The 24,420-nt window shown below is 39.1% G+C and overlaps 1 protein-coding gene across 9 annotated transcripts in view; it reads right to left on the bottom strand.

The window, feature by feature from the left end:
• CFAP54 (cilia and flagella associated protein 54) overlaps positions 1 to 8,801 on the bottom strand; it is a 312,887-nt gene extending 304,086 nt beyond the window's left edge. For 5 of the 9 annotated variants that reach the window (XM_019961126.2, XM_070789565.1, XM_070789567.1 and 2 more), the window contains exon 1: positions 8,438 to 8,800. In XM_019961126.2, coding sequence (XP_019816685.2) covers positions 8,438 to 8,757 — 320 coding nt within the window. In that variant the 5' untranslated portion in view covers positions 8,758 to 8,800. Of the gene's footprint in view, positions 1 to 8,437 lie in introns of all 9 variants that reach the window. The other 4 variants (XR_011566649.1, XR_011566651.1, XR_011566650.1 and 1 more) reach the window with 1 other exon arrangement.
• Positions 8,802 to 24,420: the final 15,619 nt, after the last annotated feature.

Here is a 24,420-nt window from a genome sequence, read left to right as displayed (position 1 = left end):
GCCACAGTTTATCAGCTTACTTACTGAGAGACATCTTGTTTGTGTCCAAGTTTTAGCAATTTGTATAAAACTGTTGTAAACATCCATGTGCAGATTTTTGTATGGAATAAGTTTTCAGCTCCTTTGGATAAATACTAAGGAGCACGACTGCTGGATTATATGGTAAGAATATGTTTAGTTTTATAAGAAAACATCAAACTGTCTTCTAAAGTGGCTTTACCAATTTGCATTCCCACCAGCAATGAATGAAAATTTTCCCATTGATCCATATCCTTGTTAGCATTTGGTATGGTCAGTGTTCTGGATTCTGGCCATGCTAATAGGTGTGTAGTGGTATCTCACTGTTGTTTTAACTTACATATTCCTGATAACATATGATTTGGAGCATCTTTTCATATATTTATTTTGTCATTTATTTATCTTCCTTGGGTAGACGTCTGCTAAGATTTTTGGCTCATTTTTAAAATCAGGTTGTTCGTTTTCCTATTGCTGAGTTTTTAAGAGTTCTATGTATATTTTAGATAGTAGTCCTTTATCAAATATGTCTTTTGCAAGTTTCTTCTCCCAGTCTGTGGCTTGGCTTTCATTCTATCGACAGTGTCTTTCACAGGGCAGAAAATTTTAATTTTCATGAAGTCCAGTTTATCAACTCTTTCTTTCATGGATCATGTCTTCAGTGTTGTACCTCAAAAACCACTGCCATATCAAAAGTCATCTAGATTTCTCCTATATTATCTTCTAGGAGTTTTATAGCATATAATTTACATTATGTTTGTGATCCATTTTGAGTATTTTGGGGAAGGGTGTAAGGTCTCTAGCTAGATATGGTTTTCACATGTGGATGTGCAATTGCAGCACCGTTTGTTAAAAAGACTTTGCTTCATTGTATTGCCATCACTCCTTTGTGAAAGACCAGTTGACTATCTGGGCTCTTAATTCTGCTCCTTTGATCTGTTTGTCCATTCTTTCCCCATACCATGCTGTCTTAGTTAATGTACCAAGTCTTGAAGTCAGGTAGTGTCAGTCCTCCAAATTTCTTCTCCTTCAGTATTGTGTTGCCTAATCTGGGTCTTTTACCAACATGAGTATTTTTCATTCCATTTTCACAACTGAGATGGGTAATATCAATATCCCAAATATACAGCTGATCAAACTGAGGCAGGGTACATCTATACTCTTAGCCAGCATATAACTGTGCCTTCCAGTCCTCTGGAATCTAAACTCCCTGAGAACAAGGACTTCATCTGTTTAGTCATTGCCCAGCCCCAAGAGTAGTGAATATCTAGTATATGTCACCACTCAATAAACACTTTTTGACAGAAAGAATGAATGGATGAAGGACTAGGGAAAAGAATTCTTTGTTTTTATTTTATGCTTTTCTATAAAGAGTTCAAAGGTCCAACTGCCCAGTCAGTCCATTTAGGGTTATGTTTCCTATGTGGTTTCTAACCAGAGTTCAAAGGGAAGCAGATCATTGCTTATTTTGTTCACCCATTTAGTTAATATTTACTCCTTCCCTCTCTCTTGGAAATTATAAATGCCTCTAGGAAAAATCTAAACTTCTCTTAATAGTTGTCCAATCCTATCTCATAAATTTTTGGTAAGAAAGGTATTATACACTGAATGTGAGTGCCTCCTCAAAATTCACATGTTGAAGCCCTAATCCCTTGTGTGGCTGCATTTGGAGGAGGCTCTGAGGAAGTAATTAAGGCTAAATTAGGTCATAAGGGTGGGGCCCTGGTCCACTGGGATTAATCCATCTAAGAAGAGACATGAACAAGTTCTCTGTGTGTGCTTCACAGAGGAAAGACTATATGAGAACAAAGTGGACATCTTTTAAGCCAGGAAAAGAGCTCTCACCAGAAACTGACACTGCCAGACCCTCATCTGAGACTTCTAGCCTCCAGAAAAATAAGAAAACAAATTTCTGTTGTTTAAGTCACCCAGTCTATGGGATTTTGCTATCGAAGCCCAAACTGACTAAGTTAATAATTGACTATGCCAAAGCCTTTGACTGTGTGGATCACAACATACTGTAGAAAATTCTTCAAGAGATGGGAATACCAGACCGCCTGACCTGCCTCCTGAGAAATCTGTATGCAGGTCAGGAAGCAACAGTTAGAACTGGACATGGAACAACAGACTGGTTCCAAATAGGAAAAGGAGTACGTCAAGGCTGTATATTGTCACCCTGCTTATTTAACTTCTATGCAGAGTACATCATGAGAAATGCTGGACTGGAAGAAGCACAAGCTGGAATCAAGATTGCCAGGAGAAACATCAATAACCTCAGATATGCAGATGACACCACCCTTATGACAGAAAGTGAAGAGGAACTCAAAAGCCTCTTGATGAAAGTGAAAGGGAGAGTGAAAAAGCTGGCTTAAAACTCAACATTCAGAAAACTAGATCATGGCATCTGGCCCCATCATTTCATGGCAGATAGATGGGGAAACAATGGAAACAGTGGCTGACTTTATTTTGGGGGGCTCCAAAATCACTGCAGATGGTGACTGCAGCCATGAAATTAAATGATGCTTACTCCTTGGAAGAAAGGTTATGACCAACCTAGACAGCATATTAAAAAGCAGAGACATTATTTTGTCAATAAAGATCCATCTAGTCAAAGCTATGGTTTTTCCAGTAGTCATGTATGGATGTGAAAGTTGGACTATAAAGAAAGCTGAGCACTGAAGAATTGATGCTTTTAAACTGTGGTGTTGGAGAAGACTCTTGAGAGTCCCTTGGACTGAAAGAAGATCCAGCCAGTCCATCCTAAAGGAAATCTTTCCTGAATATTCATTGGAAGGACTGATGTTGAAGCTGAAACTCCAATACTTTGGCCACCTGATGCAAAGATCTGACTCATTTGAAAAGACCCTGATGCTGGGAAAGATTGAAGGCAGGAGGAGAAGGGGATGACAGAGGATGAGATGGTTGGATGGCATTACTGACTCGATGGACATAAGTTTGAGTAAGTTCCGGGAGTTGGTAATGGACAGGGAGGCCTGGGGTGCTGCAGTTCATGGACTGCAAAAAATCGGACACAACTGAGCAACTGAACTGAACTGAAGTTAGTAATTGGGCTTCCCATTTGGTAAAGAATCTGCCTACAATGCAGGAGATGCAGGAGATGTGGGTTTGATCCCTGGGTCAGGAAGATCCCCTGGAGGAGGGCATGGCAACCCTCTCCAGCATTCTTAGTAGCTCAAGCTGACTAATAGGAAAGAACTTAAGGACTGAAGATGGCTCAAGTACTTATCAGGTACACATCTGGGTATTAACGGAACAACCTCAATAAAAACATGTAAAAAAAAAAAAAAGTCAATTAATTACCTAAATGATGGGGCTTCCCTGATAGCTCAGTTGGTAAAGAATCTGCCTGCAATGCAGGAGATCCTGGTTCAATTCCTGGGTCAGGAAGATCCCCTGGAGAAGGAAAGGCTACCCACTCCAGTATTCTGACCTGGAGAATTCCAAGGACTACAGTCCATGGGGGTCTCAAAGAGTTGGACACGACTGAGCAACTTTCAAAAAAAAAATTAAATGATAATAGCTCAGTGACAAGAGAGGAGGCGGATACAGGGTATTCCTGCCTTCATGGACAGATTAATAATATTTAAGGGTAGTAAAATATATACATGTAATCATGCCAAATAAAGAGTATAGAAAACACAGCCCAGAGAAGTTTAAAAAGGTAAATGTGTTTGGGTTTGTTTTGCCTTTTTCCCTTTGATTTCTGCTTCATGAAATGCATTATAATAAATATAGTAAATCCAAGAAATTTAAGATAGAATTCTTAAATTACATAGTTGAAAGAGTTCTTTCCTCCCAAACCTTACAGATGAGATAATGATGAGTAGGTCTGTTACTCATAAAAGAAAAATACCAACTTCATAAATCACTCAAGGTTACGTAACAGAATTTCCTTTTTTTTTTAAAGTGAGCCATAAGTTCAAGTTAAAATTGCTTATTGGGAAATGGCTTACATAATGATTAAATAGGGAAAATATAACATATAATATGTAACACACATCATTTAAGAAAGTTTATTAATACACTTTTGATTGCTATTTGATTATAACTATTGCAGAGAAGGCAATGGCACCCCACTCCAGTACTCTTGCCTGTAAAATCCCATGGACGGAGGAGCCTGGTAGGCTGCAGTCTATGGGGTCGCTGAGGGTCGGACACGACTGAGCGACTTCACTTTCACTTTTCACTTCCATGCATTGGAGAAGGAAATGGCAACCCACTCCAGTGTTCTTGCCTGGAGAATCCCAGGGACGGGGGAGCCTGGTGGGCTGCCATCTATGGGGGTCGCACAGAGTCGGACATGACTGAAGTGACTCAGCAGCAGCAGCAAAGCAGAAAAACATAACTATATAAAAAGAATATAAAAATTTTGTGTGCTTATAACAAAAGCATACCTTTAAAATACATTGCACTCTAAATTTAAGGACATTGCTGGTATGATCAAAATCTGTATGTTAGGTACTACAAATTTTATACTTATATGAGACTCTACAGTTATAAAAATAAGCAATTTTTTATTTTAAAAAATTACCATCTTGTCAAATATGTTATAAAAGCAACTCCTACCTCCAGTACTCCTAACTGGTTTCCACATTGCCATCATTACTCCATTTGTACTAAGTCAAACAACATTTTTTTTTTTTTTAAATCACATATGGTTAATTCTTTGCCAAAAACTAAGCAACGATTTCTCATTGCATTTGGAGTAAATGTAAACTCTATAAATGGCCTCTAAAACCTTGCATACCCCGATCTACTCCTCTAATCTCATCTCATACCACTGCACCCACACTCTCCACACTGTGCTAAATAGGCTTCTGTCCACTCCTCCAAAGGGCCCTGCCTCTTTCCTGCCAAGATCCTCCCACATGATTGTTCCTTCTGTTTATCCTCTTTTTCCTTGCTGGTTGACTGCCAGGCAGCCTTCTAATCTCAGCTTCATGTCACCTTCCTCACCATTCATTTGAAGGCAGGTCTCCACTATGTTCCCATTAAGCCTATGCTCAATTGTTACCTACTCTAATCACCTTATTGAAGATTGCAACCTCCTGTCTCCCACTCCATAACTTTTCCTCTCTTTTTCTCCCTAGCATTTATCACTTTCTAGGACACCACAAAATGTACTTATTTAATACGTTTATCGTTTATGTCCCCCTCTAGAATATAAGCACCAAGAGGGCAGGAGGTTTTTGTCTGGTTCATTGCTGTATCCCCAGGACTTAGGGCAATACATGGCACATGTAAATTCTCAGTAGCTTCTTCCTTCACAGCGCTTGTTGTTTGTGTGTTGACTTATTAAAAGCCTTCACTTATTAAAAGTGACTCATTAAAAGCCTGTCTCCCTCTCTCCATGAGCACAGATTCCCATATCTATTTTGCTCATCACTGTATAACTCATAATTGGTGCAGGCCCTAGAGCTTCCGTGGTGGCACAGTGGTAAAGAATTCGCCTGCCAAGCAGGAGATGGGGGTTCCATCCTTGGGTTGGGAAGATCCCCTGGAGAAGGAAATAGCAACTCACTCTAGTATTCTTGCCTAGAAAAATCCCATGGACAGAGGACCCTGGCAGGCTACAGTCTACAGGGTCACAAAAGAGACAGACGTGCCTTAGCAACTAAACAGCAACAACAACAGTGCAGGCCCTGGCATATAGTAGGCACTCAATAAAAATTACTCTGTAAATAAATACCTAAGCATGTGAGAAGTTAGAGGCTAAGGTCCGTGTCAATCCTTAATGTTTGTGAGTCTCTGTTTAAAGATGGGGCCGCTGCTGTACTTACCAACTGACCCAGATCAACAATTATTGAGAACAAAAAGGATAATTCTTAAATTCTTTCAATGCCAAATATTCATTGAATGTTCACAATATCCCAACCCTCAGGCTAGGTGCTAGATATACAGCAATGAAAAAGTGGATCACCATCTCAACTCAACAGGAAGCTTACATTCTAATGGGAGAGATGGACAATACATAAGAAATGAATATTCAATAAAAGTATAAATTGATGGGTAAACCCTGTGTTAGATATGAAAGGCCTCCTAAGGAGGTAACAACCAAACTAAGACCTGGAAGAAAAGGAGCCAGATACTTGAAAAATTGAGGAAAGAACATTTCCAACAAAGGAGGGAGCAAATATAAAGCCCCTGAGATGATAAACAGAGGTCTGTTTTCCCGGAAAGTCCTGGGAGAGAAGTGAGGGATGAGCTAAGATGAAAGAGGCAGGCAAGGCCAGAGCTTCAGACCCTGAAAGACACCAGAAAATGTCGTAATTTTATTTTAAAAGCAATGGGAAACAGAAGTCTTTAGATAAGGGAGTGGGTGATTTGTTTATAAAGGTCACCCTGATTGCTACGTGAAGGATATATTTGAGACTCAAGCGGCTGCAGAGAAAATTTGAGATGATGATGGTTTGAACTGGAATGTTGGTAGTGGAGATGGAAAGGTGAACTATTATCTAAGGCACAAAAACAGAAACATTTTAAATATAAACATATGTAGCTTGAGCTTCGCAGGTGGCGCTAGTGGTAAAGAACCCACCTGCCAATGCAGGAAATGTAAGAGATGCAGGTTCCATTCCTGGGTGGGGAAGATCCCCTGGAAGAGGGCATGGCAAGCCACTCCAGTATTCTTGTCTAAAGAATCCCATGGACAGAGGAGCCTGGCCAGCTACAATCCATGGGGTCGAAAAAAGTAGGACACAACTGAACCAACTTAGCACACATGTGCACACATGTAGCTTAGCCATGTAATGTGCTTTCCTTAGTCAATTCTTGGTTCTCATTTTACTTGGCCCATCAGCAGGATTTGCCACAATTGACTGATCATTCCTTCCTTCTTAAAGCACTTTCTCTACTTGGCTTCCAATACACCACTGGATTTCCTCTACCTCTTTGGCCACTCCTTCTTAGTCTCTACCAGTTTCTTCCCATCTCCCCCACTTGTCAGTGTTGGAGGGTTCCAAAGTTCAGTCCTTGGACTCTTTTCTTCTCCATCTATACTCACTCCCTTAGCTATTCCATCCAATGTCAAAGTTTAAATGTCATCCATATGCTGATGAATCCCAAAAGTATTTCTCCTCTGACCCCCAGACTCCACATATCCAACTACCTACATAATAACTCTACCTGGATGGTGAATTACATCTCAATCTTAATATATCTAAAAACTAACTCTTCATCTCCCTTACTCCTGCCCAAACATGTTCATCCCACAGTCACAATCGCACCCCAGGACCTTCACACTTGCCATTCTCCCAGCGTGGCCAACTCTTTGTACAGAAATCTTATCATTTGCTACCATACCTCCCTCTCATCTTTATCAAAGGTCACTTTTCCTGACTTTCCCTGACCATGTTCCCTGCCATCCCATTTTAAATTATAACACCCACCTGATATCATTATCTTCCTCCCTGCTCTAATTTTCTAGCACTTACTTCAGTGTAAAATAATTTCCTTACATATTTGTTTACTGGCTGTTTGTAGACACAAAAATACATATTCCATGGGGATATGAATTTGTATATTTTTTTAACTTGATGTTTTCCTAGTTCCTGGAATGGAACCTGATATTTAGGAGGTGCTCAATAAATATGCAGTTAAATCCATGAATGAATAGTAAATATAAGTTAAAACTATTTCTTCATATTAAATACATGGATGAAAAATATAAGATGAAACTACTGACTATTCTAGTATTCTTCGCCACTTGCCTACATTTCTAACTGTTCCATTTGCAATGTGTTTTGACTGGGAAAGAAAGATGGTTAACACAAACAGGAAAGAGCCTTAAAAACAGGTAGTCTGCAGTTTGAGATAATAACATGGTGATGGAATCCAAAAAAGGCAAACGTGCAAAATGAGTCACAAAATCAAGAACAAGTTACTGTGATGCTATTAATAGTAGCAGTTGAAAAAGGAATAAAGTACAAATGTTCGCAGAATGACATACTTCATGGCATCAAGAATTAACTTTTTCATGAACCTAAGTGACCTCAAAGTTATTCCTTTCCCTCCATATACAAAACTGTACCCACAACATGGAAAGTTGTGAAACCTGTGAGTCAGCCAAAACTTCATTGGCATGCACTGGCAATTAGAAGACAGTCAGAACAAATGCTGAATCATGTGAACTTGTGAAATATGAAACATTTCTTTGTTGACTTTTATTCTGACCCGAGCAGGAAGTCAAGACACATTTACCAGGCAATAAGGATTGTAATAGCGACGAGTCTTCACTTCTTAAACTTTGTGATTATCTCCGGGCCCTTTGGCCAGGTTCTGCATCCGCAACACCGACCAGCTCCAGGGACCACCGCCTGCCTCCTCAGAGCATCTCCTCCTCTGGCCCTGGGAGTTGTCTTCTCCGGACAGCACCCGCCCCCAGGGCCCTGCCTCTGCTTACCAAAGCCGGTGGAACTCATATTTCTGTTCCTCCGTTGTAGCTAAAGCCTTCTTTCTCTTCATGAAGTCTAGCAACTCCTGAATCTCCTTCTCACAGGAGGCCAGGAGTGGGTTTTTTGCGTCCAGCGGCCCATAAAATACTGCGAGGGGCAACAAGTCCTCGTGGCCGGCCGAGCGAGACTGTGGGCTCAGAGAGCTCGCCTTCGAGTCCACCAGGGTCGACTTCGAAATCCCAGTAGAGGGCGGGGGCGGAGTCGGCGGCGACACTGAAGTGGGAGACACGTTTGGTGAAGAGACCGAGCAGGTGCCTTGCGCCGCCATGTTGACGAGACCCGGGCCCGTCCCGGGGTGTGTGTGTACACGCGGTTGCCTGGCGACGGTCTCGTGGTAACCAGGCATCCCGCGAGCTTTCGGGGAAATACAGCGGCCCCTGGAGGGCAAAAGAAGAAAAACCTTGTCCAGAAAGCAATGTTACTCCTGAGGTGTTTTTGCTCTCCTGCTCACCGCTAGATGTTATAACTGAGAGGATTCTGGAGATAGAGCGAATAGGAGAGCCAGAAACTTAGGATCACATATCCAAACTATACTTTTTCCATTTCTACCACTTAATAATGATGCTCATTAATATATGCCAGGAGTTATTCTAAGCATTGGAAACAAGTAATCTCATTTACTCCATTTAATCATCATTATAACTTTGCGATTTAGGATATTACTAGTATCTCCATTTCACAGTTTAAGAAACCAAAGTTTAGGGAGGTTTAGCCATTTGACAAAGGTCAGAGTAAACCGTTGGAGGTTTACTCTGAAGGCAGGGACCTGCCTTCAGACTCCAAAGGCTGTGCTCAAAATGACCTTCCCCACCACCATGCACTCAAACTAAGGTTAGCAAAAGAACTAAAAATAGTTTAAGAATCAATTGCATGCAACTGATCCACTCTGGTCCCTCTTATCGGACCTTGAGGTCTGTAACTGCGAATGATATTGGTGTCTAGTAGTTATGACTACTCTGTTTATTCATTTGTATTTCAGCCTTATCACTATATTTTAAATTCATAAGCATTTAACTCAGCCTTAACCTGTGGACATTAATGTGTACTAATGCTTGAAGTGGTAACTCAAAGAATTTTGCATTTTAAATGGGGATTTTAGGAGACTTTGCTTCTGATGGGGAAGCGATGGCCTCAAGGGAACTATCTGGGGGCAAGAGAAGTTCTTTCTTTCCCTAAATTATGGGCAATAGTAAGTTTATTTATAAATTTAAAGTATGAGTTTCCAACTAGTACAGAACTTGCTTTCTTTCTAAATGTTATGCAGTGCCAAAAATTGTCTAAGAGAAGGATCAGAAATATTTGATGGCTTAGGAAAAGGGGTCCTTAACATTGAAAACTGTTACTAGTCCTGTAAAGAGAGTAACCTTTACACCCTGTGAGCCCAATTTCCCACCTGAGATTAAGAAGCTTATTGGACCACAGACTGATTTCTTTCAGGGCTGACCTAATTTCTTGCAGACTCTCTGGACCTGTGCTAATTTGCAAGGTTGGCCTAGTACGTCATGTGTACTGTACCCTAATATTCTTTGAAGGCAAATGATGATGATTTTGCATTTCAAGGCAGGTAATTATGGCCCAAGAACCTTCCTGGCAAACAGCAAGCTCCTCTGACACCAGACTACCAGGAATTCAATTCTCCAATAAGAATGTAGAAATATTCTTTGATTAAGATGTTTATCTTGTCTCTAAGTGAGCAGTAAAAATGCTAAGATTTTAAAGAATTTAGGCCTAAAGAAATAATTTATCTTTGGGGCATTTACAGAAAGTATTAATAGACCTTTTTAAAAAGTCAGCTTGGTAAGTTCTTTCTCTTCCCATCCTCTTATTCTTACATAACAGACATGTCCACTGCAGATCAAAAGCTGGTATAATTTGCCACTGAGTACTGTCTTTTATATTGATGAAAGTGAAGCTGCAGGATAAATGTAAATTAAAGTGGTCAGAGAGGAGGAAAGAAAATAAAAATAAAACACATAAAGTAGATTTATTCCCCCTTGATCTGACTGCTCTCTCAAACAGCTTTCATAGCTCAGACACATATCAGTCACTGGTAAAAGAAAATGTGACTAATTAAATTCAAATACTTGAATTATGAAAAATTGTATCTTAGTCATTTTCCTCCTTGCACACACACTCAAGCTAACAATGCATAACTTTCAGTAGTTTTTGAAAGCTCATCTGCATATTTAAATGGATGCTATACTCTGAATCATCACTGTGGTAAGGTGGATATTTCCATTTTCTTCAGTTTAAATTATATTTAAATCATGTTTTTTAAATATTTTTGAGATGTTATCTTTCTGATAATGAGAAGCAGCTATTAGGATATCTTTTCTATTTCCTTGTCACTTCGCTTTATTCTTTTTACTGTAGTGAAAGAATAGAGCTTTGCAACTGTCTGACAGCTAAATAATGTAAATAGCTTCCTTATAAATAATGTAAATTGCTGTTTCCTTATAATTAAGGAAATTAAGTGTCTGCAGGCTGCAGGGATCCTTTTGTCCGTTCAAGAGTCTTTATCATTTAAAGTTACTGTTAGAGAAAGAATAAATAAAGTTAAAATTCTTTCTATTCCTAATGTGGTTGTTAATCATTTGGACTGTCTGAAGTATGTAAGATATTTTTTTAAAAAAGCACAAAGATCTACCTTTCCTACCTATCTAATATTTAGACCATTCTTAATTTCATGCTTTCCTTCAGTGAAATAACAGCCATTTCTTTCGATTGAGTTCAGTCGCTCAGTCATATCCTACTCTTTCGGATGCCATGGACTGCAGACACCAGGAGACGAGACACCAGGCCTCCCTGTCCATCACCAACTCCAAGAGCTTGTTCAAACTCATGTTCATCGAGTCAGTGATGCCATCCAACCATCTCATCCTCTGTCATCCCCTTCTCCTGCCTTCAATCTTACCCAGCATAAGGGTCTCTTCTAATGAGTCAGCTCTTAGCATCAGGTGGAGCATCAACTTCAGTATCAGTCCTTCCAATGAATAATCAGGACTGATTTCCTTCAGGATTGACTGGTTTGATCTCCCTGCAGTCCCAGGGACTCTCAAGAGTCTTCTCCAACACCACAGTTCAAAAGCATCAATTCTTCGACACTGTTTTCTTTATAGTCCAAATCTCACATCCATACAGGAGCACTGGAAAAATCATAGCTTTGACTAGATGGACCTTTGTTGGCAAAGTAATATCTCTGCTTTTTAATATGTTAAGTGGGTCATAGCTTTTCTTCCAAGGAACACGTGTCTTTTAATTTCATGGCTGCAGTCACTATCTATAGTGATTTAGAGCCCAGGAAAATAAAGTCTGTCACCATTTCCATTGTTTACCCATCTATTTGCCATGAAGTAAGTGATGGGACCAGATTCCATGATTTTAGTTCTTTGAATGTTGCATTTTAAGCCAGCTTTTTCACTCTCATCTATCACTTTCATCAAGAGGCTCTTTAGTTCTTCTTCTCTTTTTGCCTTAAGGGTGGTGTCATCTGTGTATCCCAGGTTATTGATATTTCTCCAGGTAATCTTGATTCCAGCTTGTGCTTCATCCAGCCTGGCATTTCACATGATGTACTCTACATAGAAGTTAATGAGCAGTGTGACAATATACAGCCTTGATGAACTCCTTTCCCAATTTGGAACCAGTCCATTGTTCCATGTCTAGTTCTAGCCGTTGCTTCTTGGCCTGCATACAGATTTCTCAGGAGGCAGGTCAGGTGGTCTGGTATTCCCATCTCTTTAAGAATTTTCCACAGTTTGTCAAGATCTACACAGTCAAAGACTTTGGTGTAATCAATAAAGCAGAAGTAGATGTTTTTCTGGAATTCTCTTGCTTTTTCTATGATTCAACAGATGTTGGCAATTTGATCTCTGGTTCCTCTGCCTTTTCTAAATCCAGTTTGAACATCTGGAAGTTCGTGGTTCATATAGTGTTGAAACCTGGCTTGGAGAATTTTGAGCATTACTTTGCTAGTGTGTGAGATGAGTGCAATTGTGTGGTACATTGAACATTCTTTGACATTGCCCTTCTTTGGGATTGAAATGAAAACTGACCTTTTCCAATCCTGTGGCCACTGCTGAGTTTTCCAGATTTGCTGGCATATTGAGTGCAGCACTTTCACAACATCATCTTTTAGGATTTGAAATAGCTCAACTGGAATCACATCACCTCCACTAACTTTGATCATAGTGATGCTTCCTAAGGCCTGCTTGACTTTACATTCCAGAATGCCTGGCTCTAGGTAAGTGATCACACCATCATGGTTATCTGGGTCATGAAGATCTTTTTTATATAGTTATTCTGTATATTCATGCCACCTCTTCTTAATATCTTCTGCTTCTGTTAGGTCCATACCATTTCTGTCCTTTATCAAGCCCATCTTTGCGTGAAATGTTCCCTTGGTATCTCTAATTTTCTTGAAGAGATCTCTAGTCTTTCCCGTTCTATTGTTTTCCTCTATTTCTTTGCATTGATCACTGAGGAAGGCTTTCTTATCTCTCCTTGCTATTCTCTGGAAATCTGCATTCAAGCGGGTATATCTTTCCTTGTCTCCTTTGCCTTTCAATTCTCTTCTTTTCTCAGCTATTTGTAAAGCCTCCTCAGACAACCATTTTGCCTTTTTACATTTCTTTTTCTTGGGGATGGTTTTAATTGCTGCCTCCTATACAATGTCACAAACCTCTGTCCACAGTTCTTCAGGCACTCTAGAACTGAAGTGCCTGATTAGATCTATCAGATCTAATCCCTTGAATCTATTTGTCACTTCCACTGTATAATTGTAAGGGATTTGATTCAGGTCATACCTGAATAGTCTAGTGGTTTTCCCTGCTTTCTTCAATTTAAGTCTGAATTTGGCAATAAGGAGTTCATAATCTGAACTCCTTAAAGTTCAGATCCCAGTCTTATATTTGCTGAGTGTATAGAACTTTTCCATCTTTGGCTGAAAAGAATATAATCAATCTAATTATAGTATTGACCATCTGGTGATGTCCATGTGTAGTCTTCTCTTGCGTTTTTGGAAGAGGGTGTTTGCTATGACCAGAGCATTCTCTTGGCAAAACTCTGTTAGTCTTTGCCCTGCTTCATTTTGTACTCCAAGGCCAAATTTGCCTGTTGCTCCAGGTATCTCTTGACTTCCTACTTTTGCATTTTGCCATTTTTTTAATATGTCATAAATGCATAAATGAACCACATATTCCCTGAAAGAAGCAGATGACACATACACAACTAACCCTGAAGAAGGCATACTATGAAACATGCTGTCAAATGCTATAGGAACCCCAAAATGAAGTTTGGGACTAGAGAGAGAATAAAGGATTCTAGAGGAAGTGATGTCTTGACCTTGAACCATAACCACTCTTCATTAATAGAAAGGTCTTTGCAATAGGCTTTTGCCTAATTACTGGGAAGCACTGATGGCTCAGCAGTAAAGAATCCACCCTCAATGGAGGAGATGCAGGTTCAATCCCTGGGTCAGGAGGATCCCCTGGAGGAGGAAATGGCAACTCACTCCAGTATTCTTGCCTGAAAAATTCCACGGACAGAGGAGCCTTGTGGGCTACAATCCATAGGGTAACAAAGAGTCAGACACAAGTGAGTGACTGAACACACATGTCATAACCTAGCACTGAAGACTGGCCGCTGGCAGAGTATATAAACGAGTGGTGCTGGTTTAGTCACTAAGTCGTGTCTGACTCTAGTGACCCCATGAACTGTATAGCCCACCTGACTTCTCTGTCCATGGAATTTCCCAGGCAAGAATACTGGAGTGGGTTGCCATTTCCTTCTCCAGGATATCTTCCCAACCCAGAGATCAAACCTGCATCTGCTGCATTGCAGATGGTCTCAGTCATTGCAGGCAGATTCTTTAACCAGGGAAGTCCCCATATAAATGAGTGAATGAAAAGAAAAAAAGCAAGATGAAGAACATTTCGGATATTCCTGACTGAGAGAAAAGACTGAGTCAGGAACAAAGTCATAAGCGCACACAGCAAGTTAAATAAGAAAATTTGCCTAGTGTGGTGAGTCATAGACAGCAGAAGATGAGGTGGAAAGAGAAGCATGATCAAATCAAATAGATAGTTAGAAAATATGCTAGAAATTTTGACTTAGTTCTGTATTCAGTGAGGAACCTCAGTTAGAAAAACAATGTCATGTAGAGGTTAAAAATCCAATTCCAAACTAATATCAGGCCAGAAATCATGGTTAAATACCCAGTTCTTCCAAGTTACTTAAGCTCAGTGTGCCTTGATTTCTTTATCTGTAAAAAGGGAATGAAATAATAATACTACCTACCTCATAGTTTTGTTTTGTTTGGAATTAAATAAGTTAATATATGTAAAACCCTGAAAACAGTGCCTGGCACATAGTGAATGCTATATTGTTGTTGTTTAGTCACTAAGTCATGTCCAATCCTTTGCAACTCCAAGGAGTGTAGCCTGCAAGGCTCCTCTGTCCATGAGTTTCTCCAGGCAAGAATACTGGAGTGGGTTGCCATTGCCTTCTCCAGGGCTCTTCCTGAACCAGGAACTGAACCTGCACCTCCAGCATTGACAGGTGGATTCCTTGCTGCTGAGCCACCAGGGAAGCCCCAAGTGCTGTATAAATGTTTGTTAATATAATTATTCAGTTGGGAACCATCGAACATCCTTAAGCAGAAAAGAGTATATTTTATGTATTTTAGAAAGACAACTATTATGGTATAATGAAAGATGTGCATGAAGAAGGTTACATCTGATCTAAGCCCCACAGATCATGACAACCATTATACACAGTCAACAACGAGACAGAATCAGTCAAACTAAAACCACAGATATAAACAGAGCTGGAATCAGTAGGGAACCAAATTCAGATCAATTAAGTAAAATGAGAGTCATGGAGTAATACATAATTTATATAACAATTATATTAAATGTAATATATATTTTGTTTTATATCTCATTATATATATATAAACATCTGTTGTTGTTGCAAAATAGAAGAAATTCTAACAGAATGTATTTATAATCTTACAGTAAAGTCTTCCCTAAAAGCTACAAAACTGAAAGACAAAAAGGAAAATACAGATCAATTTGAATACATTAAAAGGCAAACTTTTGGAAGGAAGAAAGATACCACCACAGAAGTAGAACAACAAAGCATATATTGGGAAAAGATATTTTTAATGCATAACATACTGTGTGGATATTGTTTTGATAAATATCAGGAGAAGACTAATAGAAAGACTAGATAGGGCTTCTCTTCTCTTCATGTCTTTTGGGTCGACCCACCCTCACACCTCAAGGATGTATTTTCCTTTGCTTTCTAAATAAAACTGAGATGTAACACAGAGCTGTAACACTGGTCTGTCCGTCACTTCAAATGTTTGCTGCAGTGAGATGGAACCAAGGAAATTACACACTCTCCTGACATATGTGGTGTTGATTCTCGGATTTAACCTGGCTGAAACAACCTCGGCTTGGCCCCCTCCCCCTCCTCTCCCCGAGGCGGAAGCCAAGCACAGCAGAAGCCCAACTCAGTGAAAGCTCCCACAGTAGAAGCTGAAGATGAAGAAAACACAGCGCAGGGGAAGTGACAAGAAGCCCAGCATGCTGGAAACTGGAACAGCAAAAACAAACTCAGCAGAAAGCTCATGCAGCTCAGACTCAGATTCCAGAAGACCTCCTGTTAAGCCTGAACCTCCAGTTTAATTGAAACAGAAGAAACATTGTTGGAATGTGGCCGAAGAAGAGATCAAGCCTTGAGCCTTTGGAATGGGAGCACTGACTCCAAGACCCGAGATGACCAGAGAACTAACCCTAGGGAGTATCAAATAGTGAGAACTCACACAAAGGAAACCACTTGAACACAAGACCACACAACCACCAGTAGTACCTTGTGCAGGACACCTCATCTAAACAACAAACAAAAATGCAAACCATATCATCAGCAGACAGGATTACCACCTCACTCAGCCTTGACCATCAGAGGAAAAACAAAGAAACAAAAAAAAACTCAGCACAAATCTCACCATATACGAAGCTTACACAAACCACTGGACCAACCTTAGGAGGGCAGAAACCAAAAGGAAGAAAGAATTCAATCTTGAAGGCTGGGAAAAGGAGATATCAAACACAATAAGTTAAAAAAAAATTTTTTTAATAATGAAAAGGCAGAGAAATACTACACAAATGAAGGAACGAATTAGAAACACAGAAGTCCAAATAAATGAAGAGTAAATAGGCAAACTACTTGAAAAAGAATTCAGAATAATGATAGTAGAGATGATCAAAAACCTTGAAAACAAAGTGGAGAAAATGGAAGAATTGATTAACAAAGACCTAGAAGAATTAAAGAATAAACATACAGAGATAAACAACACAATTACTGAAATCAAAAATACTTCAGAAGGAATCAATAGCAGGATATCTGAAGCAGAAGAACAAATCAGTAGACTGGAAGACAAAATGGTGGAAGTAACTTCTGAAGAGCAGAATAAAGTATAAAGAATGAAAAGAACTGAGGATAGTCTCAGAGACCTTTGGGGCAATATCAAATGCACCAATATTTGAATTATAGGGGTCCCAGAAAAAGAAGAGAAAAAGAAAGGGTATGAGAAAATTTTTGAAGAGATTATAGTTGAAAATTTCCCCAGCATGGAAAAGGAAATAGTCAATCAAGTCCAAGAGGCTCATAGAGTCCCATACAGGATAAACCCAAGGACAAACATGCCAAGACACATACTAATTAAACTAACAAAGACTAAACACAAAGAAAGAATATTAAAAGCAGCAAGGGAGAAGCAACAAGTAACACACAAGGGAAACCCCATACGATTAACAGCTGATCTTTCAGCAGAAACTCTGCAGGCCAGAAGGGAATGGCAGGATATATTTAAAGTACTGAAAGGGAAAAATCTACAACCAAGACTACTGTACCTGGCAAGGATCTCATTCAAAATTGATGGAGAAATCAAAAGCTTTTCAGACAAGCAAAAGTTAAGAGAATTCAGTCCCACCAAACCAGCTTTACAACAAATGTTAAAGGGACATATATAGTCAAGAAATACAACAGGAGGAAAAAGATCTACAAAATCAACCCCAAATAATTAAGAGAATAGCAATAGCAACACATATATCAATAATTACTTTAAATGTAAATGGATTAAATGCTCCAACCAAAAGACACAGACTGGCTGAATGGATAAAAAATAAGACACATATATATGCTGTCTACAAGAAACCCACTTCAGACCTAAAGACACATATAGACTGAAAGTGAGAGGATGGAAAAATATATTCCATGCAAATGGAAAGCAAAAGAAAGCTGGAGTAGCAATCCTCATGTCAGACAAAATAGACCTTAAAATAAAGAAGATTACAAGAGATAAGGAAGGACACTACATAATGATCAAGGAATCAATCCAAGAGGAAGACATAACAATTGTAAATATCTATGCACCCAACATAGCAGTACCTCAATACATAAGACAAACACTAACAGACATAAAAGGAGAAACTGACAGTAACACAATAATATTAGGAGACTTTAACACCCTGCTTATACCAATGGACAGATCATTAAAACAGAAAATTAATAAGGAAACGTGTTAAATGATACATTAGATGAGATGGAGCTCATTGATATCTTCAGGACATTCCATCCAAATGCAGAAGAATAAACCTTCTTCTTAAGTGTACATGGAACATTCTCCAGGATAGACCACATCTTGGGTCACACATTAAACCTCAGTAAACTTAAGTTGAAATCATATCAAGCATCTTCTCCAACCACTACACTATGAGACTAAATATCAATTACAAGGGAAAAGAGAACTGTAAGAAGCACAAACACATGGAGATTAAACAACACGTTTCTAAATAACCAACAGGTTACTGAAGAAATCAAAAGGGAAATAAAAAATTTAAAGAAACAAATGACAATGAAAACATGACAACACAAAGCCTATGGGATGCAGCAAAAGCAAATCTAAGAGGGACATTTCATAGCAATACAATCCTACCTCAAGAAACAAGAAAAAACATCAAATAGACAACCTAACTTTGTACCTAAAATGACTGGAAAATGAAGAAGAACAACAACAACAAAATAGTAGAAGGGAAGAAATAATAAAAATCTGAGCAGAAATAAATGAAAAAGAAATGAAAGAAACAATGGTAAGGATTAATAAAACTAAAAGCTGGTTCTTTGAGAAGACAAACAAAATTGACAAACCTTTGGCTAGATTCACCAAGAATAAAAGAGAGAAGAATCAAATCAACAAAACTAGAAATGAAAAAGGAGAGATTACAACAGACAATGCAGAAATACAAAGGATTTTAAGAGACTGTTGTGAACAGTTATATGGCAATAAAATGGATAACCTGGAAGAAATGGACAGATTCTTAGAAAAGTTCAATCTTCCAAGACTGAACCAAGAAGAAATAGAAATTATGAAAAATCCAGTTATAAGCACTGAAATTGAAGCGATGATAAAAAGAAAATCTCCCAAAACACAAAAGCCCAGGACCAGATGGCTTCACAGGAGAATTCTATCAAACATTTAGAGAAGAGTGAATGTCTATCCTTCTGAAACTTTTCAAAAAATTGCAGAGGAAGGAACACTTCCAAATTCATTCTACAAGGCCACCATCACCCTGATACCAATAACAGACATAGACAACACAGAAAAACAAAACTACAGGCCAATATCACTGATGAACATAGAGGCAAAAATCTTCAACAAAATTTTACCAAACAATTCAGCAACACATCAAAAAGCTCATACACCATGATCCAGTTAGGTTTATTCCAAGGATGCAAGGATTATATGCAAATCAATCAATGTGATACCCCATATCAACTATTTGAAAGATAAAAACCATATGATAATCTCAATAGATGCAGGAAAAGCCTTTGACAAAATTCAGCACTCATTTATTATTAAAACTCTTCAAAAAAATGGGCATAGAAGTAACCTACCTTAACATAGTAAAGGCCATATATGATAAGCCTACAGCAAACATTATTCTCAATGGTGAAAAATTGAAAGCATTCCCCCTAAGATCAGGAAGAAGACAAGGGTGCCCACTTTCCCCACAATTATTCAATGTTGTTCTGGAAGTCCTAGTTACAGCAATCAGAGAAGAAAAAGAAATAAAAGGAATCCAGATCAGAAAAGAAGTAAAGCTCTCACTGTTTGCAAATGACATGATACTTTACATAGAAAACCCTAAAGTTAAAAAAAAAAAAAAGTACTAGAATTAATCAGAAAAGTACTAGGATTAATCAATGAATTTAGCAAGGTTGCAGGATAAAAAATCAATACACAGAAATCACTTGAATTTCTATATACTAACAATGAAAAATCAGAAAGAGAAATTAAGAAATCAATCCCATTCACCATTGCAACAAAAAGAATTAAATATCTAGGATTAAACTTACCTAAGGAGACAAAAGAACTATACACAGAAAATTATAAAACACTGATGAAAGAAATCAAAGATGGCATAAAGAGATGGAGAGATATTCCATGTTCCTGAGTAGAAAGAATCAATATTGTGAAAATAACTATACTACCAAACACAAGCTACAGATTCAATGCAATCCCTATCAAATTACCAATGGCATTTTTTTATAGAACGAGAACATAAAATTTCACAATTCATATGGAAACACAAAAGATGCCAAATAGCCAAAGCAGTCTTGAGAAAGGAGAATAGAGCTGGAGGAATCTACCTTCCTGACTTCAGATTATACTACAAAGCTACAGTCATCAAGACATTATGGTACTGGCACAAAAAACAGAAACATAGACCAATGGAACAAGATAGAATGCCTAGAAGTAAACCCATGCACCTATGGGCACCTTATGTTTGACAAAGGAGGCAAGAATATACAATGGGGCAAAGACAGCCTCTTCAGTAAGTGGTGCTGGAAAAACTGGACAGCTACATGTAAAAGAATGAAACTAGAACACTTCCTAACACCATACACAAAGATAAATTCAAAATGGATTAAAGACCTAAATGTAAGACCAGAAACTATAAAACACTTAGAGGAAAACATAAACAGAACACTCGATGACATAAATCAAAGCAAGATTCTCTATGACCCACATTCTAGAGTAATGGAAATAAAAACAAAAATAAACAACTGGGGCCTGATTAAACTTAAAAGCTTTTGCGCAGCAAAGGAAACTATAAGTAAGGTAAAAAGACAGCTCTCAGAATGGGAGAAAATAATAGCAAATAAACAACTGACAAAGGATTAATTTCGAAAATACACAAGCAACTCATGCAACTCAATACCAGAAAAACAAACAACCCAGGCCAAAAGTGGGAAAAAGACCTAAACAGACATTTCTCCAAATAAGACATACAGATGGCTAACAAACACATGAAAAGATGCTCAACATCACTCATTACTGCTGCTGCTGCTGCTAAGTCACTTCAGTCATGTCAGACTCTGTGTGACCTCATAGATGGCAGCCCACCAGGCTCCCCCGTCCCTGGGATTCTCCAGGCAAGAACACTGTAGTGGGTTGCCATTTCCTTCTCCATGCATGAAAGTGAAAAGTGAAAGTGAAGTCGCTCAGTCATGTCCGACCCTCAGTGACCCCATGGACTGCAGCCTACCAGGCTCCTCCATCCATGGGATTTTCCAGACAAGAGTACTGGAGTGGGGTGCCATTGCCTTCTCCGTCACTCATTATTAGAGAAATGCAAATAAAAATTACAATGAGATATCACCTCATACCATCAGAATGGCCATCATCAAAAAGTCTACAAACAATAAATGCTGGAGAGGGTGTGGAGAAAAGGGAACACTCTTGCACTGTTGGTGGGAATGTAAACTGATACAGCCACTATGGGAGATGGTATGGAGATTCCTTAAAAAATTAGGAATAAAACCACCATATGACCCAGCAATCCCATCCTAGACATATACCCTGAGGAAACCAAAATTGAAAAAGACACATGCATCCCATTGTTCACTGCAGCACTATTTACAATAGCTAGTACATGGAAGCAACCTAGATGTCCATCAACAGATGAATGGATAAAGAAGTTGTGATACATATACACAATGGAATATTACTCAGCCATAAAAAAAAAGGAATGCCTTTGAGTCAGTTCTAATGAGGTGGATGAACCTAGAACCTATTATACAGAGTGAAGTAAGTCAGAAAGAGATAGATACAGTTTTCTAATGCATATATACGGAATCTAGAAGAATGGTACTGAAGAATTTATTCCCAGGGCAGCAATGGAGAAACAGACATAGAGAATAGATGTGTGGACATGGAGAGAGGGAAAGAGAGGGTGAGATGTATGCAAAGAGTAACATGGAAACTTACATTGCCATGTGTAAAATAGATGGCCAACGGGAATTTGCTATATGGCTAAGAAACTCAAATATGGGCTCTGCATCAACCTGGAGGGGTGGGATGAGAAGGGAGATGGGAGGGAGGTTCCAAAAGGAGGGGATATATGTATATCTATGGCTGATTCAGGTTGAGGTTTGACAGACAACAACAAAATTCTGTAAAGCAATTACTTTAGTCGCTCAGTCGTGTCTGACTCTCTGTGACCCCATGAACCACAGTACACCAGGCCTCACTTTCCATCACCAACTCCCAGAGTTTACTCAAACTCATGTACATCGAGTTGGTGATGCCATCCAATCATCTAATCCTCTGTCATCCCCTTCTCCTCCTGACTTCAATCTTTCCCAGCATCAGTGTCCTTTCCAATGAGTCAGTTCTTCCCATCAGGTGGCAAAAGTATTGCAGTTTCAGCTTCAGCATCAGTCCTTTCAATGAATATTCAGGACTAATCTCCTTTAGGATGGACTGGTTGGATCTCCTTGCAGTCCAAGGGACCCTCAAGAGCCTTCTCCAACACCACAGTTCAAAAGCATCAATTCTTTGGCACTCAGCTTTCTTTGTAGTCCAACTCTCACATCCATACATGACTACTTTGACTAGATGGACCTTTGTTGGCAAAGAAATGTCTCTGCTTTTCAATATGTTGTCTAGGTTGGTCATAACTTTTCTTCCAAAAAGCAAGCATCTTTTAATTTCATGGCTGCAGTCACCATCTGCAGTGATTTTGGAGCCCAAAAAAATAAAGTCTGACACTGTTTTCACTGTTTCCCCATCTGTTTGCCATGAAGTGATGGGACCAGATGCCATGATCTTCATTTTCTGAATGTTGAGCTTTAAGCCAAATTTTTCACTCTCTTCTTTCACTTTCATCAAGAGGATCTTCAGTTCTTCTTCACTTTCTGGCATAAGGGTGGTGTCATCTGCATATCTGAAGTTATTGATATTTCTCCTGGCAATCTTGATTCCAGCTTGTGCGTCATCCAGCCCAGCATTTCTCATGATGTCCTCTGCATATAAGTTAAATAAGCAGGGTGACAATATACAGCCTTAATATACTCCTTTTCCTATTTGGAATCAGTCTGTTGTTCCATGTCCAGTTCTAACTGTTGCTTCCTGATCTGCATACAGATTTCTCAAGAGGCAGGTCAGGTGGTCTGGTATTCCCATCTATTTCAGAATTTCCCACAGTGTATTGTGATCCACACAGTCAAAGGCTTTGGCATAGTCAATAAAGCAGAAAGAGATGCTTTTCTGGAACTCTCTTGCTTTTTGATGATCCAATGGATGTTGGCAATTTGATCTCTGGTAAAGCAAGTATCCTTCAAAAAAAAATTTAAAAATGAAGAAAGGCCAGATAAGGAGACTGAGTACATAAAACAGCTTTACTTATTACAGTCTACCAGTGGAGGTCAGTGTAGTCAGGCTACACAACAAAGATATCAGCATCATTATCCAGGAGAGATCGGAATATAAATTTCCATGATCTAGCATCCTCACCAGTGATGCACAATGCTGGATGGTAATATCCAGGTGTCTTTTAAGTCTCTGATGGGGAAACAATGGAAGCAGTGAGAGACTTTATTTTGAGGGGCTCCAAAATCACTGCAGATGGTGACTGCAGCCATGAAATTAAAAGATGCTTGCTCCTTGGAAGAAAATCTATGATAAACCCAGATAGTATATTAAAAAGCAGAGACATTACTTTGCCAATAAATGTCCATCTAGTCAAAGCTATGGTTTTTCCAATAGTCATGTATGGATGTGAGATTTGGGCTATAAAGAAAGCTGAGTGCTGAAGAATTGATGCTTTTGAAGTGTGGTGTTGGAGAAGACTTTTGAGAGTCCCTTGGACTGCAAGGAGATCCAACCAGTCCACCCTAAAGGAAATCAGTCCTGAATACTCATTGGAAGGACTGATGCCGAAGCTGTATCTCCAATATTATGACCACCTGATGCGAAGATCTGACTCATTTGAAAAGACTCTAATGCTGAGGAAGATTGAAGGCAGGAGGAGAAGGGGATGACAGAGGATGAGAGGGTTGGATGGCATCACCAACTCAATGGACATGAGTTTGAGTAAGCTTTGGGAGTTGGTGGTGGACAGGGAAGCCTGGCATGCTGCAGTCTATGTGGTCACAAAGAGTCGGACATGACTGAGAGACTAAACTGACTGACTAAGTCTCTGATGCTTGAAGAAATGTCTGCAGTTCCTCTGGAGTGCAGTGTTGCTTCAATTTAATCATACAGTTTCAGATACCTCCACTTGGCTCTTCTACCAAACTCTAATGCCACAGGTTAGGAATCCCATGTTAGGGTTCTGCTAGATACTAAGTCTCACCTTCAATCAGAGGTTTTGAGTTTTGAACGGCCTGAGATCTGGAAACTAGATGAGGAAGCACGATTTTCCATTGCAGTAACTAATATCAGACTTTTGCTTACCATTTCTTAACTTTTCTGATTATACATATCAAGCAGCAAATTTGTTGCCTTCTCATCCATCTATCTTGACCCTGTAACACCATGATTCATTAGTCAACACTGCATATCCCTATAGGTAGAGAC

Source organism: Bos indicus, chromosome 5 (assembly GCF_029378745.1).
Source record: "Bos indicus isolate NIAB-ARS_2022 breed Sahiwal x Tharparkar chromosome 5, NIAB-ARS_B.indTharparkar_mat_pri_1.0, whole genome shotgun sequence".
Taxonomy (NCBI): Eukaryota; Metazoa; Chordata; class Mammalia; order Artiodactyla; family Bovidae; genus Bos; species Bos indicus.
Note: the sequence above shows the minus strand (reverse complement) of the source record. Positions and strands in the feature narration are given on the sequence as shown.